Source organism: Pygocentrus nattereri, chromosome 17 (genome assembly GCF_015220715.1).
Source record: "Pygocentrus nattereri isolate fPygNat1 chromosome 17, fPygNat1.pri, whole genome shotgun sequence".
Classification (NCBI taxonomy): domain Eukaryota; kingdom Metazoa; phylum Chordata; class Actinopteri; order Characiformes; family Serrasalmidae; genus Pygocentrus; species Pygocentrus nattereri.
In genome coordinates this window covers 13,692,372-13,711,945 of record NC_051227.1, presented here as the reverse complement: position 1 = coordinate 13,711,945, position 19,574 = coordinate 13,692,372, and the positions used below count along the sequence as shown (strand labels likewise).

At 40.7% G+C, this 19,574-nt stretch overlaps 2 protein-coding genes across 2 annotated transcripts in view; both read right to left on the bottom strand.

The window, feature by feature from the left end:
• The window catches only part of LOC108432484 (aspartyl/asparaginyl beta-hydroxylase-like), a 33,748-nt gene extending 33,088 nt beyond the window's left edge, over positions 1 to 660 (bottom strand). Inside the window, exon 1 of the mRNA XM_017706329.2 lies at positions 482 to 660. Coding sequence (XP_017561818.2) covers positions 482 to 521 — 40 coding nt within the window. The 5' untranslated portion in view covers positions 522 to 660. The remainder of the gene's footprint in view (positions 1 to 481) is intronic.
• Positions 661 to 11,144: 10,484 nt separating this feature from the next.
• ttpa (tocopherol (alpha) transfer protein) lies at positions 11,145 to 18,687 on the bottom strand. The gene is made up of 5 exons (XM_017706295.2): positions 18,393 to 18,687; positions 15,732 to 15,885; positions 14,358 to 14,551; positions 12,933 to 13,043; positions 11,145 to 11,885 (listed from the first exon to the last, which is right to left on the bottom strand). The coding sequence occupies exons 1-5, from the start codon at positions 18,585 to 18,587 to the stop codon at positions 11,673 to 11,675; spliced, it is 867 nt and encodes a 288-aa protein (XP_017561784.1). The 5' UTR covers positions 18,588 to 18,687; the 3' UTR covers positions 11,145 to 11,672.
• Between the last annotated feature and the right edge of the window lie 887 nt (positions 18,688 to 19,574).

Below are 19,574 nucleotides of genomic sequence, written 5' to 3'. Positions count from 1 at the left end.
CTCAGAATGTCCCCGTTCCACCTTAAATGCTGCTGCAGTAACGTTAACCGCTGCACCATTTAAGGTGGAACGGGAGAATTCGAACAAGAGGCTGACTTTAGCTTCGTGTTTAAATAGGAACCAGGGCCTCGGTTACACTGCATACAGTCTATTCAGTTCTTATTCCTCGCAATGCAAGTGAAAGGAGCTAAAGCGGATTTGAAACCGGTTTAAAAGCTGTAATTATCTGGGACAGCGCTTAGTTCATAAACTGAGATTTAAGAAAAAACTGCATTTGTGCAAAGCCTGCCAGGCCTAATTCACTTCGTGTCGCTCGGATAGACCAAAATAAAACAAATCGATCTTTTTTCATGAATGTGAAAGCAAATAAAATCCATCTTGCCGTCCGATTAACTCCCAGGCCTTTTGCAAGGAGCAGTGGCAGTGAAGGCTGCACGTTGTTATGCTGCACGTTTCTCCAAAGTGGCACAAATTCACGCACCTTTCTTGGTTTGTCCTCGGGCGTTTTTCTTCGTGGCCATTCTTTCCGTCGTTATTTCGTGCTGTTGTGAAGAAATAAAGTCTTAGATCGCTGCTTTTCGCTCCTAAATTCGCTCTCAATAAAATCAAATCCCTCTGACTCCACAGACCTGAGTCCGTCCGCGTCTGAGTGACGGGGCGCTCGGCCAGTGGCGAGCAAGAGACAAGGGAGTGGGCGGGGCGAGGGAAAATCTCGGCCGATCGGCGGCGAGGGGCTGCTGCGTTTATTCAATCGTGTGGCTGGCTGCGCGGCGGTGGCCCCGCCCACCTTAGCACGGCAACGGGAACGTGGCAAGATGGAAGAAGCCAGATATCGCGAGACTTTGGAGTTTGTTTTCCCCCAAACAAACTGCGTTATGTAATATTATATAACTATCGGTGTAACTTATAAAAATAGTGGAAATAATAATAAGACAGTAATTCGAGCCCGCGACATCGCGGTTCGTATTCTGGTGTTGAGATATTCATCTACAGCCTTAAATTTCAGCTGTAAGCAGTGGTGTTTGTTGACTGTGATGCGGTAGCTTTAGCCACACGGAGTATCCAAGGTGACTATTGGCGATTGTTTTTAATAAGGCATGGCCACGAATTAATATACTGAGGCCATGAATTAACATGTTGAGCCCACTAAATAATATACTGACGCGACAAATTAAGTTTCGTAACCTCAATATATTAATTTGTGGCCTCAATGTTGTAAATTGTGGCCCTAATATAGTAATTCCTGGCCTCAATATAGTAATTGTGGCTTCAACATTGATTTGTGGCCTCAAAATAGTGATTTGTGGCCTTAATATATTTATTCGTGGCCTCAAAATAGTAATTTGTGGCTTAAATATTAGTGGCCTTTAAAATAGTACACTATGGCCTCGATATAGTAAATTTGGCTTCAAAATAGTAACGCGTGGCCTTTGAAATAGTAAGCTATGGCCTCAATATAATAAATTGTGGGCTTAATATATACATTTTTGGCCTCAATATAGTAACTTCTGGTCTCAATATATTAATTTGTGGCCTCGTTTTATTAAAAAACGATCTCCATGTCACCTCAGAGGCTCTGTATGCATGGGTTGATGGGTTTAGTGAAGACTGATCAGCTTAAAGAAGAGTTTTATCTTATAGCAGTGGGAGGGGGAGGAGGGGGAGGAATGGGAGGAGTAGGAGAAGGAGGGGAGGAGAAGGAGGAGGGACTAAACAGATGCAGATGTGGACTTGGACGTTTTGTTCCTAAGCACGGAGTAAACTCTTGTCTGTAGGTGGCGCCCTTCATCTTCATCCTCCCCATCCTCCTTATTTCTTGACTTTCTGTCTTTTTTGTCTTCCTTCTGCTGAGTTTAGTTGCTTGTGGGTCATATTTACACCAGTGGCTGTACATCAGAGTTACTGGGCCTGGACAGACCATCTATACCATCTATACCTATACCATCGACAGGCTTAAGCTGGGTCCACAAAACTTTTTTCCTTTTTTCCTTTTCTCCTCCTCCTCAGGGCCACGTGGCTCACATTTACAGTGGCATGAAATAGGATCTCCTTATTACTAATATTATTATTTTTATTAGCAGTACGAGTCCTGTACTAAGCATAGTAGGTTCATACTCAGATTAAATGATAGGTGTTTTTTCAATAATAATCAAGCTTAAATAAGCATTTGTAGTGTGATCAGACTGCATTATTGTAGATAATATGACACTGGGATACAAAACATATTTATTGTCCTATCACAGATACATAGAGCTCTAACTGTCAGTAGGGAGCGCTGTGCACTATACAATCCACCAGTGAAGACAGTAGATTATTGTAATGCTCACATTATTCCTGATCTTGTGGACTATAATGACCCAGTTAAACAAAGTATCTTATATATATATATATATATATATATATATATATATATATATATATATATATATATATATATATATATATATATATATATATATATATATAAATTTTAAATTGAGTTTTTAAAAATTTAAAGTGCAGTAAAAAAGTCATAAAATGATACAATACAATGGAAACTTACTTTCAAAATGATGTCCTTATGCATATTTGCATGAAAAGCATGCATTAAGACTTAACACTATATTTCCAAAAGTATTCGGTCGTCTGGCTTCACACGCATATGAACTTGAGTGACATCCTATTCTTAATCCATAGGGTTTAATATGGTGTCGGCCCACCCTTTGCAGCTATAACAGCTTCAACTCTTCTGGGAAGACTTTCCACAAGGGTTAGGAGTGTGTTTATGGGAATTTTTGGCCGTTCTTCCAGAAGCACATTTGTGAGGTCAGACACTGATGCTGGACGAGAAGGCCTGGCTCACAGTCTCCGCTCTACTTCATCCCAAAGGTGTTCTGTCAGGTTGAGGTCAGGACTCTGTGCAGGTCAGTCAAGTTCTTCCAAATCAAACTGGCTCATTCATGTCTTTATGGACCTGCTTTGTGCACTGGTGCGCAGTCATGTTGGAATAGGAAGGGGCCGTCCCCAAACTGTTCCCACAAAGTTGGGAGCGTGAAATTGTCCAGAATCTCTTGGTGCTGAAGCTTTAAGAGTTCCTTTCACTGGAACTAAGGAGCCGAGCCCAACTCCTGAAAAACAACCCCACACCATAATCCCCCCTCCACCAAACTTCACACTTGGCACAATGCAGTCAGACAAGTACCGTTTTCCTGGCAACTGCCAAACCCAGACTCGTCCATCGGATTCCCAGACGGAGAAGCGTGATAGGTCACTCCAGAGAACACGTCTCCACTGCTCTAGAGTCCAGTGGCGGCACTTTACACCACTGCATTCCACGCTTTGCATTGCGCTTGGTGATGTAGGGCTTGGATGCAGCTGCTCAACCATGGAAACCCATTCCATGAAGCTCTCTACGCTGTTCTTGAGCTGATCTGAAGGCCACATGAAGTTTGGAGGTCTGTAGTGATTGACTCTGCAGAAAGTCGGCGACCTCTGTGCACTATGCGCCTCAGCATCCGCCGACCCCGCTCTGTCATTTTACGTGGCCGACCACTTCGTGGCTGAGTTGCTGTCGTTCCCAATCGCTTCCACTTTGTTATAATAACACTGACAGTTGACTGTGGAATATTCAGTAGTGAGGAAATTTCACGACTGGACTTGTTCCACAGGTGGCGTCCGATCACGGTACCACACTGGAATTCACTGAGATCCTGAGAGCGACCCATTCTTTCACTAATGTCTGTAGAAGCAGTCTGCAGGACTAGGGGCTTGGTTTTATACACCTGTGGCCATGGAAGTGATTGGAACACCATTTGGAAATATAGTGTATGCTGTCCTCGCTAAAAGATGTTGCAGGCAACTTATTTTCAGCTATACAGCTAGCTTAACAATATATTCTCCAGCACTGCATCCTCCAAGGAACAGACGAGCTGTTGTGTTTGGCAGGATTTAATGTAGGAAAATATGTAATTTGTAAAAAGATGAAGCCTTTTTGTGGATTTCAAGGCAAAGGATTAAGAGGATTGTCACACTGAGACGCTCACTCTGAGTCCATGAAGGAAAATGTGCTGAATACTACTTCCTGTTTTTTCTGAACGTTCTCTATTAGCTCACATCCTCTTCTGTCCACCTACATGCTATCACCACTAGATGTCACTAAAAAGCCTACAAAAGAAACACTATGCTGAATCCACTACATAGTTTATGTTACTGAAAATAATGTTGTGTTGCTGCTGTGATGATCTCAGTGATGTATGAAGAACGTTTTCAGGAGGTTTGTGTGAGTTCTGGATTTCAGCCAGATGGCAGACTGAGGTTTGAACGCTGCTGTTATTCAGGACAGCCAGAGTCTAAACCTCTTACTTTCTCAGTCTGAAAAGTTCCGTCTGCATTAGGATGTATGAAGAGATTCATTATGAAACACACTACGCTTTTACGCATACACTGCAATAAAGACCCCAAACAGCACAATAAAACACGCTTCTTTCTTTAGTAATGGTGGATTTCTGATTGTGCAGCACTGAAATGTCTTGTGTGTGTAACATTCACTCTCAGCTTGTGTCACTGGAAAACAAACATTGACTTTTTCAATCCATTTCAGATCCCTTCATATGTTCTCTGAGCACAAATCGAAAGATTTTCAGCCATGTGGCTGAAGAATAAGCTTTTATGACTGACTTTGTCGTTACATTCACCTGAGACAAAATCATACCAACTGTGAATGTCAACAGAATTATGAAACCAAAAATATTCAAATGGCTACAGTCAGACATTCATACAGAAATAACTGAACTGAGACAGACCAATCAGAATGCTCTATGACCCTTTCACTTACAACACCCCAAGACAAAATCCCATGTATGTACATTACACATCCTTCACAGCGAGCACACTAACACAGATGGTTTCTGCACGTGTTCACTTTGTATTTATTTATTGGGTTTAAATCTCAAATTTAATTGGGTAAAAAATTAAATGTTAAATATCACAGGTGTCATAACTTTTGCACAACTGCCTTTTATGTTTTATTTATTTTTCCAATTTTTTTTCAGCAAATAAACAGTAATTGTGTATTAAAATATGCAGAAGTGTGTTCACTGTAGAGGACTTGTAGCTTATTTACACTTAGAAAATCAACAAAAACACCTGTCTGTCCATCTATCTATCTATCTATCTATCTATCTATCTATCTATCTATCTATCTGTCTGTCTGTCTGTCTGTCTGTCTGTCTGTCTGTCTGTCTGTCTGTCTATCTGCCTGCCTGTCAGTCTGTCTATCTGTCTGTCTCTCTATCTATCTGCCTGTCTGTCTGTCTGTCTATCTGCCTGTATGTCTATCTATCTGCCTGTCTGCCTGTCCATCTGCCTGTCTGTCTCTCTGTATGTCTATTTATCTGCCTGCTTGTCTGTCTGTCTGTCTGTCTATCTTCTTCTATTTTATTTAGATCTCTCCACTGTGTGCAGTTCTATCTTTCTACTCCACTATAAACCAAATCATTAATCACGGCTGGGCCTCAAACTGGATTTGGCATAAAATCCTAAAGCTCCAGCTCCAGTGCCTTGAGGGTCAGATTCCCAGACAAAGATTAAGTCTAGCCTTAGCCTAAACTGCAGTGCCAGTGGAGAATCACTGTTGGGAATGCTTTTTAGTCTGGACTAATCTTTAGTTGGGTCAGTAAATCTGTCCCTCAGTGTTTGTCACTGGAGGAGGTGGATTGTGTGATTGTGTGTGAGCTGTGATTTGATTAGATCACCTCCTCACCTGGATTTCTGCTGGATAACTTAATCACTAAATGAGGTGAATAAGTAAAACATTTAGCCTTGAAACCCCCATTGGCCCAAAGACAGAGTCAAGAGAGTGCTTGATCAGTTCGGCATGACTCATCAATACAGTGCTCAAGCTCTGCTCAATCTGGAGCAAAGGCCGGTAATATACACACAAATCAGTATGTAAATATAGAACCTTAATAAATATGTCTTTACAGTGGTGGTGATGGGATATAGACATTTTATTTACTATTTAGAACCACCAGAGAACCTACACAAGTCTTTTGAGTTTATATGGAATGTTGATGATGGAAAATAGTGGATAATCTAAAACATACAAGTTGTTGGTGGACTTTCACTTTCAAAAACTACTGTCTTCTACATGAGTCTTTTGAGTTTATACAGAATGTTGAAGAAGGAAAATAGTAGAAAACCTGGAATAATCAGTTTACTTTGGGGACTATTTTGCTGCACAGTGCCCTGCATGTCTCCCTCCACCATAAATGGAGTTGAAGTTTTCTAAACTATCATAAGCATCAGCGTCTCAGTCATCAGGCAGTGAATTCAGAACCAGTTCATGTAGGAACTTTTTGTAAGGGAGCTTTTAGAGGGGGACGTCTGGTTCCTATCACCACCACTGTGAGCAGTTCTGACTCGGTAAGTTTATCTAGAACAGAGTTTCACACCAAATCACTCTGATTGATCTTAATCGGTTAATAATATAGAAAAATCCCTTCAAAAAGGAAACATTTGAGCATTTTTCAGATGAATAGTCTATAATCTACCAGAGGAGGGTGACAGAGAGACTCAGTGATGAGAATTGATTCACATTTGGTGGCAAAAGTCATACATCACAGCAGAAATGAGTGTCAAATGTCATGAGTTAGAAATTAAAAAAGCTCAAACTCAGACTTGTACATCTGTTTATTTCAACTAAAATAAAAAAGATTAACACAATTGGCGTGTAACATTTGAGGAAGAAGGAAATTCACATCATGACCTTTGAGGCGTTGGCTGTTTAATATTATATTTACAAAGAAAAGGCATGAGCATTAACTGTAAACACAGCTGTTATTATAGGAAATAGGACTATTGTACAGCAATAACAATGAAACATGACTGTAAGACGTTCCTTCAGTCAGTTTGACTCTAAAGAAAAACTCGCCACGTTCACTAAAACAGAGGCACAGCCTGTAAATGCAGGCATCAGTGTTTCGAGTTAAAAGGCGAGCTGGAATGAACCAAGTTTGCTGACATGCCCATTTCCAGGAAAGTCAACAGTCTAACAGTATTTACCAACCAAAACCAGGAGCAAAGTGCAGCGGAGCAAAGGGGCATCTAACCCATGTCTCCACACAAGTGGACTGAAGGGGAACACGTTAAGAGCTCATTTTAACGTGTACATTTGTGCTCGTTTTACTCGGAGACGAGGAGCAGGAAGGCACACGTGATTGTTATTCCCAGATTAATGTCAGAAAATATAATTAGCAGTGCTTTATGATTCAGTCAATGCAGCAAACCAATAACAGGGTGGATAAAGTGCAGAGAAAATGTACGTAAACGAAATTTTGGGTACTGTGACTAATTCTCACTCTATAAAAAATTAAACATATAATTGAGAGCAAAAAAAATCAAACTCAAGCATGTAAAAGTAGAAAGCAAACATTTAAACAGTTCATTTAAGATTAAGATAGTCAGGATATACTGTTTGATAAGGTTTAATTACTTTTTACTATGTTGGGCCTCGTTCACCAATATCTTCCTAAGTGTGTTCTTGATCAAGGTCCAAGTCAGATCCATGATGTTCTTAAAGCGCAGAACTGTTCTCACCTCTGTGCTCTCGAGTGTGTGTAGATTCTGTTCTTCCCTAAGAACAAACCCCACATAAGGAAACACTGGTGAACGTCAGAATCTTGATGAAAACTGCGCAAGTGGGTTTTAAGAAGAAATTTCTTCTTAAGAACGGTTGGTGAATGAGGCCCGTTGTCCTCACACGCATTTGAGTTAGCACAGCTAATTGAATTTATAAAATTAAATCAAGTACATAGCAATACAAGTTCAGCTTATTTCCACTGTATAACACTAAAGAATGTGCAGTTTGTTCTCAAACAGCACAACTAACTCTGAAAGTCTGTACTGTTCAGCGGGTGAGATGTAAACAGAGCAATTCCGAGTGGTTTGGTGTAAATTGGTTCAGATTTCTTTACAGTGGTGGTGATAGGAACCAGGGGCCATATTACAGAATCTTATTTCTGAAATCTTATCTGTTTAGTCACCATGACAACTGAATTCCAGACAGTAGCTATTCCAGAATAAGATTTCCTACCTTTATAATCGCATCAGTAACTCCAGATCAGAAAACAGCATCACACAAACATCCTAACTAGACTAAACCTCCTAAATCCTGTCCTAACTTTAGGATGAACCCCAACAGGGTCCTAACTTCTGTTCAAGGCCTGTTTCTATGGTTTTAGGTGGCTGAGTCAGGCAACGTAGTTTACCAGCATAATGAGCTCCATTTATTTCTACTGTAAATTTCTACTGGGAGATATTTTTCTTCTCTAACTCTGCGCTTTAAAAATCTCAGATGCTGCCGATTCGAACTCCACCTTCCTGTGTTAATGTTGATGATGAAATATTACAGTGATGGTGGTAAATAATAAGGAGACGGAGCTGAACGGGTGTCTGTACGCTGACACCATATTATTAACACTCCGTTTATCATGCTTTAGTTTTGTTTTGACCTTCATTGTTTATCGGTAACAGTAGCTAACTGGCTGACTAACTAACTTGATTATTTTGATTATGTTTCAACTGTGCAGTATGGTCGGTTGCTAGGTAAAAGACATGACAGTTGATTGTCGATTTTGATCAAGTTTAGATTTCCTAACTTGATTAAAGATGCTGTAAGATGAGATAAGATTCCTGAATTAAGATCAGATTTGCTGTAATCCTTTGTGAAAATCTTAAATTCCCCTGTAAGATCTTAAGACTAAAAGACAGGTTTCTGTAATACGGCCCCAGGGGTCGCCATGACTATGATCAAATATATAATTTTATTTACTATCCAGAACCACCAGTAAACCTACACGAGTCTTCTAAGTTTATATGGAATGTTTATGATGGGAAAATAGTGGATAATCTGAAACATATGAGTTTTTGGTGGACTTTCAGGCCTGGCGTCAGAACTAAATCACGCTGGATGTTGAATGTGTGGTAGATCTGTCCAGTCAAACCGCACATTAAGGAGAGAATCAACAAGAGAGCCAAATCACCGAAGATCTACTCGTTCAGAGAATCTGTCGGCTTATTTAACTTCACACGCTATACAGAGCATCTCTAACACGCAGCCAATGCAGAGAGATTCACTCAGATTCTTCAATGTTAATGAATGTAGCCTTTTATATTAGGCACTCGTGGCAGCAGCAGCACAAAGTTTAGCTTCACTTTACGTTTTTATCACTTGCCACTGTAGAAGTGTATATATGAAGAACAAAAAGGGTTTACTGGGGCATGATGATTGGTTGGTGGGGCATCGCCCCTGATTAATGACCCGGGGACCCTTTAGCCTTATTTTTACAAAAAAATTGTAAAAATATGCTTTAAGCCAAAAACTACTGTCTCCTACATGAGTCTTTTGAGTTTATATGGAATGTTGAAGATGGAAAATAGTGGAAAATCTGGAATAATCAGTGTTCTTTGGGGACTATTTTGCTGCACAGCGCCCTGCATGTATCCCTCCACCATGAATGGAGTTGAAGTTCTCTAAACTCTCATAAAACAGCGTCTCAGTCATCAGGCAGTGAATTCAGAACCATTTCATATAGGAACTTTCTGTGAGGAGCTTTTAGAGGGGGACGTCTGGTTCCTATCACCACCACTGTGAACAGTTCTGACTCGGTAAGTTTATTTAGAACAGAGAGTCAACCAGTTAATTATACAGAAACTTTTAAAAAATGTGGATTTCCCTATTAATAACAAAGGTGCTCCAATGTGACAGAAGAACCACTTTTGGTTCCTTGAAAACCTTCCTAATACAATCTATATTGATTAAACATTCTTTTCCTAGAGCCGTGCATCCAAGCTGGGAATCATTTCGGAAGCTTAATGTTTAAGAACCTAACATACGGAAGCCCCTGAGTTTCGTTTCTCACCTGCAGTGTGAACACAGGTAATTTAGGAAGTAACAGAAACAAGACTGTGTGTTTAAGTGGCAGATGTGACAGCAGCAGTGGTTAGTGTTTCACAGTGAGCGCTGGTTCAGTCCTATGGGTAAAAAGTCCTGCCTTGAACTTTCCTTCAGTTACATGCAGAACTGAGCAAAGGCCAGAGATCAGCATTCGTTTATATAATGTCCAGTCAAAATGATACAGAAGCCTCAGCAGCTGAATCTCCTCTCAGCTGTCTGAGTGTTCAGTGAGTCGCTCTTCACCTTCATTCCAGCTTCCATTCTTCTCAGGAGCCTCACTTTCAGCTCCTCAAAGAATCTGCAGACACGCCTCCAAAGCTCAGTCTTAGAAGCTGGTTGATGATTTTCTGAAGTGATCAAACCCATTCAGTGGTTCTGAGGTCTGGACTCTGGATTGGTCAGTCCATCGTTCAGCTTCTTTGTTTGATGTGCCCGTCTCCTTTTCTCAGTGAGGTTCTTCTTGATCAGCTACACATCCTTTCAGACCCACAGCGCCGAGTGGTCTTCTCACAGTGGAGGGATGGACATAAACACCTGTGGATGTTCTCAGATCTGAAGCAGCTTGATTTTCTCTTCTCTCAAAGATCAAAGCTTTAAGTGCTGTTTATCTGATGGGGCAGTTTTGGGGTCGACCAGGTCTTCCAGGTGGTTGTTAGGAGACACATTTTCTCTGGAGCTTTTAAGCACTTTAAGTCCTGTTTTTGAAAATCACTTATTTTCCTTTGACTTTCTCGTTCCTTATGCAAGTGGACTATCTTGCATCTAATCTCAGAAATATCTCTGGAAAAGTCAACAACTTGTACTTAATGGCCATTTTGACTGGATTAGATAAGATAAGATATGGATTAGATAAATGAAGCATCTCTGAGTTTTGCACAGCACTCTAGGCCTCAAGTATGCAGACTAAAAACATGAGTTTGACTCTTTCATAAATGATAAATCACAGTGTTGTAGTGCAGTAAAGTCTCATCAGCATAAATTTAAAAAGTTAAGACAGTTAATTAAGACTTTACTATAATAGCACTTTCTGGTTTTCTCATTATTAGTATTGAGATAATGTTAAGTATTAAGACCATATTCAGGTAAATCTGTTATATATGTACATATGTATACATATAAACCTTGTATCATTTTTCAGTTTGTGACATAATTTTAAAATGCCTGTTGTCCTTTACAGGGTGTGTAAATTTCATGATGAATTGACCAAAAGAAACGGCATGGAATGACTTGGGAAAACGTCCTGGTTCCATTGACTTACATTAAAAGTAATGCATGTTTTTTTTCCTTCTCCTGTAAAGTTACTGTTTTGGAGATACGAGGTTTTCTTCCGACAATGGCGATATGTAGCATTAATCCATCCCACATCTCCCTTTATGATCAATTTTTGTAGCTTTCATAACATCTTCTACAGGCAATGTCAGACGTTTAGAGGTATAAAAGTCAAAATCCTTCACAACCTTGTCTACGTTTCTCTCACGGCTAAATTATCCCTAAAATTTCAAGTGTTATAACGCGAGTATAAAACTGCTGTTCAGTAATTTACAACATATATCAAGCAGATCTAAGTCCTAAGACTACAGTGGATGTTTATACATAAAAATAAGCTGCACCTCCAGTTATTCTTCTTAAAATTAAACACGATTAAACACCTACAGTGTTATAACTATCTACTTTAGTCGTAGCCATCGCCCAGCATCACCCAGACCTCATAGCGCAGTTTTGGTGTGACGTGTGTGAATCAGCAATGGCCGCAGGAGCTGCCTTGAGAGGAATCGCCTCCTAAATCCACAGAGATTTTCTGGAGATACTCCTCGGACTGCATAATGAAGTCTGTCCACTCCTCGCACACCTCGGCCATGCTGGGGCCTGTTCCTTCATACTCCGGGGGAAAGATGGCCTTTGGGAAATGCTCAAAAAGACTCGCCGTGTAGGAGCTGCCGTGAAAGTGAATCTGTGGGATGAGATGAACACTCATTAACTTCCTTTATTGAATCCTTTCTCAGTTTCAGCTCATCTGCTGATGTCCAGTTCATGTTGGCCATCCTCAGTTTCTGACCACAGAGCCTCTTTTGTCTATTTGGGTGGTGGTCCACTCTCAGCCTAGCAGTGAAGCTGACGTGCTGAGAACCGTCCACCACCAAATAATTTCTGGACTACATTCTGAAATTTTACACCTACATAGTGGAGCTTTACAAGAGGTGTTTCCAATAAAGTGGCCAATTAGTGAAAGTACAAGCTAGGTATTTCCAATAAAGTGGCCAATTAGTGAATGTACAAGGTAGGTATTTCCAATAAAGTGGCCAATTAGTGAAAGTACAAGCTAGGTATTTCCAATAAAGTGGCCAATTAGTGAATGTACAAGGTAGGTATTTCCAATAAATTGGCCAATTAGTGAAAGTACAAGGTAGGTATTTCCAATAAATTGGCCAATTAGTGAACGTACAAGGTAGGTATTTCCAATAAAGTGGCCAATTAGTGAACGTACAAGGTAGGTATTTCCAATAAAGTGGCCAATTAGTGAACGTACAAGGTAGGTATTTCCAATAAAGTGGCCAATTAGTGAACGTACAAGGTAGGTATTTCCAATAAAGTGGCCAATTAGTGAAAGTACAAGGTAGGTATTTCCAATAAAGTGGCCAATTAGTGAACGTACAAGGTAGGTATTTCCAATAAAGTGGCCAATTAGTGAACGTACAAGGTAGGTATTTCCAATAAAGTGGCCAATTAGTGAACGTACAAGGTAGGTATTTCCAATAAAGTGGCCAATTAGTGAACGTACAAGGTAGGTATTTCCAATTAAGTGGCCAATTAGTGAACGTACAAGGTAGGTATTTCCAATAAAGTGGCCAATTAGTGAACGTACAAGGTAGGTATTTCCAATAAAGTGGCCAGTGAGTGGAAGTACAAGTAGGTGTTTCTAATAAAATGGCCAGTTAATGGAAGTACACAGTAGGTGTTTCTATTCAAGTTGATGCTGAAGTAGATAAATGATGCTGACCCGTTGTTTGATCTTGTCTGGCAGGAATGGTCGGATCATGGCAAATACTGGACGGAAAAATATGGGCTCGTTTATCAGGTGGATGCCACGAACTTTCAAGGGAAAGGAATCCTGTGACACAGAGGGATTCATATGGTAACCTGTTAGTTTGTATTTCCATACAAGTGACTCCACAAGGCATCAGTACTGTCATGCACTGTTACTGTATTTAATAGTGAACACTATTTTGGTTTGAGAATTGTTTTCATTGGTGCTCAGTATCCTGAAAACTGAAAGCAACTGTGGCACTTTTCTGACTAGCACGTTGACCCCTTAAAATCCCAGACTTATTTTATACTAAGGCTTATTACTCAGTATGAGGGCAAAATCTATCCTCGTCCTCATGAGAGACGTGCTGAACAGAATGTTCTGTACATGCGACTCTTTCTTTGTTCAGAACATATGTGTGAGACATGATAAAAATACGTATGCGAAGCAGCTTGAGCATTTAACTGTGGAAAGGTCACTGCAAGTAGCATATACCTGTGGCAGACTAGAGAAACCATAAGTCGTCAAAAATATCTATAACTAGAACACTTGCCATGGCTACAATAACTATGAAAAGGGGAACTTAAGCTTTAGGTTCAGCAGCAGGCTAAAACGAAACAGTCCACAGGAAAACTGGCATATCCTGTTTATCCTGTATCCTACATTCCTTGAGGTGTATAAATATGTAACCTATGCTTGCAGTAAACTGAGTGTGATTGAGATTCGCTGTGTTTGGGTCTTTACTCACTCCCTGGGCCCAGTAGGTCTTTGCTCTTACTACAACCGACTGACTTCTAAGTTTTCTTTGGTAAATGTTTCCACAACACTCAGTAACTACAGAGACTTCAGTGCAGACTAGCTGAGCTACTCTTAGGTTACAGAATAATTCATAATCGATACTAAATAATTCATAGTAGATGCTGAATAATTCATAGTGGACACTGAATAATCAATAGCAGATACTGAATAATTCATAGTAGGTATTGAATAATTCATAGTGGACACTGAATAATCAATAGCAGATACTGAATAATTCATAGTAGGTATTGAATAATTCATAGTGGACACTGAATAATCAATAGCAGATACTGAATAATTCATAGCAGATACTGAATAATTCATAGTGGATACTGAATAGTTCATATTGAACACTGAACAATTCATAGTAGATACTGAATAATTCATAGTGGACACTGAATAATTCATAAGAGACACTATAAATCATAACAAATACAGATCAATTCATATTAGTTACTAAATAAATTATAGTATGTTCTGAATAATTCATATTAGATACTAAATTATTTGTTATACAGTTAATAACTGAGTAATAGGCCTGCAGTTTAAAAGAAACTAAATCAGGACCCAGAGGTTTAAGACATTGCGAAAAACACGTACTGTGAGTACACACGAAATCTTCTTTGCTAAGGAAGGATTTATCTGGAAGGCGTGAGCAAAGCACCAGCCCTGCAGGTCGAAAATGGCTTTCAGGCCATTTCTCTGAGTCTCTCTCTCCTGGACGATCAGCTCTGACGTGATGAGGCTCACCCGGAAAACCTCGTACGCTGTAAACTCCTTCGGGTTCCACTGACCTGAAGGAGCACGAGGAAAAACAAGGCAGGGCATTTTAGAGTTTCAGATCGCAGCTCATTGGATCAAGAAAGGAGTCTGAATATTACTTCCTTAGTTTTAGCACTAGAGCTCTGAGGCTGATGTGGCTAACAAGTAATGGAAGCTTATGTACACCAATTAGCGTGGTGCTAACTGAATGCATAAATCAGATACTCGACCTCAAACTGTGTGGAGTTATTCAGTGAGCTCTAATAGATATAACTGTGCGGCTTATGTTATCTGGAAACATGGACTACAGTGGATACAGTGAATTTTGTCCATGCTTTGGTCCTTTAATCTGGTCCATTACTTTGCATTAGTTCTTTGCTACATTAGGCTTGTAGCTCCAGTGCAAAACTATGCAGTGAGGAAACTTTGGGCACCAAATCTGTCTTGGCTGATCAACTACATTTGGGATTAAGGGGGAAAAATTGGCCAATTTAAATATTTTACAAACCTTCGCTTTAATCCAAAGCTTAATAAAAGTCAGAACTGTTCACAGTGGTGGTGACAGGAACCAGACATCCACCTCTAAAAGCTCCCTCACAGAGAGTTCCTTCATGAAATGGTTATTTTTGTCAAAATTGTAGTTTTTTAAGTCACTGTGAGCCAAAGAAAACATTATTTCAGATTTTCCACTATTTTACCATCATCAACATTCCTTATAAACTAAGACAACAGTTTTCTTTGGGGACTATTATGCCTCACAGCGCCCTGCATGTAAGGCATCCCTCCACCATGAATGGACTTTAAGGCCAAATCTTCTCTAAACCATCATAAAACAGCGTCTCGCTCATCAGGCAGTGAATTCATAACCATTTCATTTAGGAACTTTCTGTGAGGAGCTTTTAGAGGTGGACGTCTGGTTCCTATCACCACCACTGTGAACAGTTCTGACTCGGTAAGTTTATCTAGAACAGAGCGTTTCACACCAAACCGCTCTGAACAACTCGGTTTACATCAGGACTGTTTAATTATGTAGAAAAATAGGAGTTTCCCTTTCGATTGTATTTATAAATAAAGTATTTTATAATACAGTAAGTATACAGAAAATAAGCAGTAAATTATTAGAGAAACTGTTACGGGAAAATTACTGTGATGTTACACTGAATTGTTTTACAGTATATAGTTTTGTTGTACACATTAAAACAGATCACTCACCAATCCGGTAAATCAATACTCTGCTTCCAGCATCATCTCTGGACTGAAGGACTCCATGATAATTGTTCTTCAGAAGGCCGATGACGGAGGACGGTTGCAGATTGGCGCTGATTTCAGGGCATTCCTGCCTCCATTTATGATAGTTAATCAGTAGCTGTGGAAAACAGTTTATGTTATGTGTGGTAGACTACAAATATACTAATTCCTGCATAATTAGATGGTTAGGATGTAAACAGAGCAGTTCACGTTCAGAGCGGTTTGGTGTGAAATTCTCTTTTCTAGATAAATGACCAAGTCAGAACTGTTCACAGTGGTGGTGATAGGAACCAGACGTCCCCCCCGAAAAGCTCCTCACAGAAAGTTCATACATGAAATGGTTCTGAATTCACCGCCTGAGGACTGACACACTGTTTAATGATAGTGTTGTGATGATGTTTTGGTCTACAACATGTACCTTATGGCCAAAGGTTAGTGGACACCAATGGTCATCCAATGTTTCTTTCAAATTCAAGATTATCTAAAAGGGGTTTTTCCCCCCATGTGGGGCATTGGACATGTTGACCTTGGGATCATGTGCAACTGATCCAGTGTCCTACTCAATTGGTCAATGCTTTTCTATGGAGTTTAAACAAGCTGTGTGTGTACTGGAACTCGTGTCAGCAGTGAGTGCAGCTGAATTCACTAATAAGAAGGGATCTATACGAACCTTTGGACACAGTGCACTTTAATCATCAACATTCCATATAAACTCAGAAGACTCGTGTAGGTTCTCTGGTGGTTCTGGATGGTAAACAAAACGTCTATATCTGTGTTGTAGTCATGGCGACCCCTGGTTCCTATCACCACCACTGTAAAGACGTCTGAACCACTTCACACCAAAACCCTATGAACTTCTCTGTATACCCCCCACACTCTGAATTATGGAGAAATTTTGAACACTTTGGGTGGAGTTTTCCTTTAAAGTTGAAAGAAATGGAGATGACTCTATTGCTTACAGCTTATCAACAAAGTACATCTAAAGTACATATCTATATATCTGCTTCTATTGCTTGTTAAAGCTCCTCTAACACGTCTGGCCTACATTTGATGAAAGAAACATTGTTCCTGCAGTCTGCAGTCCTCATAAGATAAGGAGTAACTGGAGTAACTGCCCCACAATGATAGTATACAACCGTCCAGACTGCTGCCAAACTAAACAGCTCTACAAATGAACTTTGAAAGGCTGAAAAAATCTCTTGATATACTTTTGTTTTGATCTTCTTCGGTTCCCAGTGCAGTTCTGCTCATCACAGCTTGTACTGGAGTTTCAAACAGGTCAACGTTTTAGTTTCTACTATAAGCACTACAGATCCCAGGCTTATCACATACTAAGGCTTATTATTCAGTAACTACAAGACCTACGATGCTGGCTGAGATATTCTTAGATTACAGGAATGTGCAGTAAAACGTTGGGCCTGTAAGGGACTCACCTGTCCAGTAACAGCACTGTGACTGCAGTAAGAGTGAAAGCACCAAAGGTAGCAGCTCAGAAAACTGAGTAGTGAGTAATTGAGCAAGTATGGGAAATATTGCTCTTTCAGAGCTGCAGCAGCATCTCCTCCATTCAGAAATGCAGGGTGTTGTTAAAAGAAGAGGTGACGCAGCTCGTGGTAAACATGACCCTGTCCTTACCTTTCTTAGTGTCAACGGTTCATATGTCGTCTATTTCCAGCGAAATATAGGGATTCAATGATTTGCTCATCGTTGCATTTATTTTATTTACATTCTGCACAGCGTCCCAACTTTTTTTGAAACGGGAGTGTAGATGGACAGACAGACAGACAGAGAGACAGACAGACAGACTTACAGACAGACAGACAGACAGACAAAGACAGAGAAGTACACAGATAGACAGACAGACTTACAGATAGACAGACAGGCAGACAGATAGACAGACAGACAGAGAAGTACACAGATAGACAGACAGACTTACAGATAGACAGACAGGCAGACAGATAGACAGACAGAGAAGTACACAGATAGACAGACAGACTTACAGATAGACGGACAGACAGACAGATAGACAGACAGAGAAGTACACAGATAGACAGAGATACAGACAGACTTACAGACAGATGGACAGACAGACAGAGAAGTACACAGATAGACAGACAGACTTACAGATAGACGGACAGACAGATAGACAGACAGAGAAGTACACAGATAGACAGAGATACAGACAGACTTACAGATAGATGGACAGACAGACAGAGAAGTACACAGATAGACAGACAGACTTACAGATAGACGGACAGACAGACAGACAGACAGAGAAGTACACAGATAGACAGAGATACAGACAGACTTACAGATAGATGGACAGACAGACAGAGAAATACACAGATAGACAGAGACAGACAGACAGACTTAAAGACAGATGGACAGACAGACAGATAGACATCCAGAAAAGTACACAGATAGACAGAGAGACAGACTTACAGGTAGACAGACAGACAGACAGATAGACAGACAGACAGACAGGCAGACACAGTTAAAGACAGAGAGGCAAAGAGAGAGACAGACAGGCTGTCAGACTGTCAGGTTTACTTTAGTGACCCGTCTAACCCAGTAAAGTGGACTGGCTGTAATTAAGCGTAGTTGTTTTCAGGCTCGAGCTCAGACCTTCAGCGCCAAGTCCACGTCGAAGTCCCGCGCCCTGAGGAACTTGATCAAGAAGTGGTCAGACAGATCCAGCTGGACTCTGGAGAAGGTTTCTCTCTCTGCCCGGAGTCGGAGCTCCCGCACAAACGGCTTGACCCGCTTCGAGTCGGCGGGCAGGTCGTTCAGATCGCAGTGAGGAAACTCTGAAGCCTTCATAACGGATCACTGCATGCTGGGTCAGCGGGACGGACACCACAGGGTCTCCACGGAGCTCCCTGCAGGACTTACACAACAGCGGACACGCCGGACACACTGAACACAGCACTGAACACAGAACTCAAAGTCCTGCACTCTGTTTCACGTTGCACTGCGCCCCCAATAGGACGCCAATATATGTGCTGATGCTAACTAATACATAAGTGTAAGTGGGCTTAGAGTTGAGCAAGTGTGCTCGATACACAGATAAAGGACCATTACTTGATGGCTACCAGAGAGTTTCCAACAGAGGCCACTAGTTTCCTTTAGATCCCATTAGAAAACCTCAGATGCAGTTAGGAACAGCCACGGTTCACCTGTTAAACCATTAGGGTCCTCTATCTATCTATCTATCTATCTATCTATCTATCTATCTATCTATCTATCTATCTATCTATCTATCTATCTGTCTGTCTGTCTGTCTGTCTGTCTGTCTGCCTGTCTGTCTGTCTGTCTATCTATCTATCTATCTATCTATTAGTGATTTCTATTTTTTTCAGGGCAGCAGCTCAGTAGCCTCTAGGTGGCGACATTTAACGGTAATATAACATGTGCCGGACTCATTTCTCAAACATGAGTGAACGTGAATCAGACAGAGGCGCAGGTCATTGGGAAACGTGTAGACGTTCATTAAAGAGTCTCATTAAAGCCTGTTCTGTTTACAGTTTCTTTACAGCTTTGGTGGTCCATTTCCCTCATTAGCACAGAAGAGTCGTAATGTGGTTTGATGCAAAATCGGCCAAAAAAAGTACTGCTGTGTCTGATCCACTCAGACCAGCACAACACACACTAACATCACCAAAACCACGTCAGTGTTACTGCTGGGCTGAGAATGATTCACCACCCAGATAGTACCTGCTCTGTGAGGGTCCATGGGGGTCCTGACCACTGAAGAACAGGGTAAAAGGGGGTAACAAAGTATCAGAGAAACAGATGGACTACAGTCTG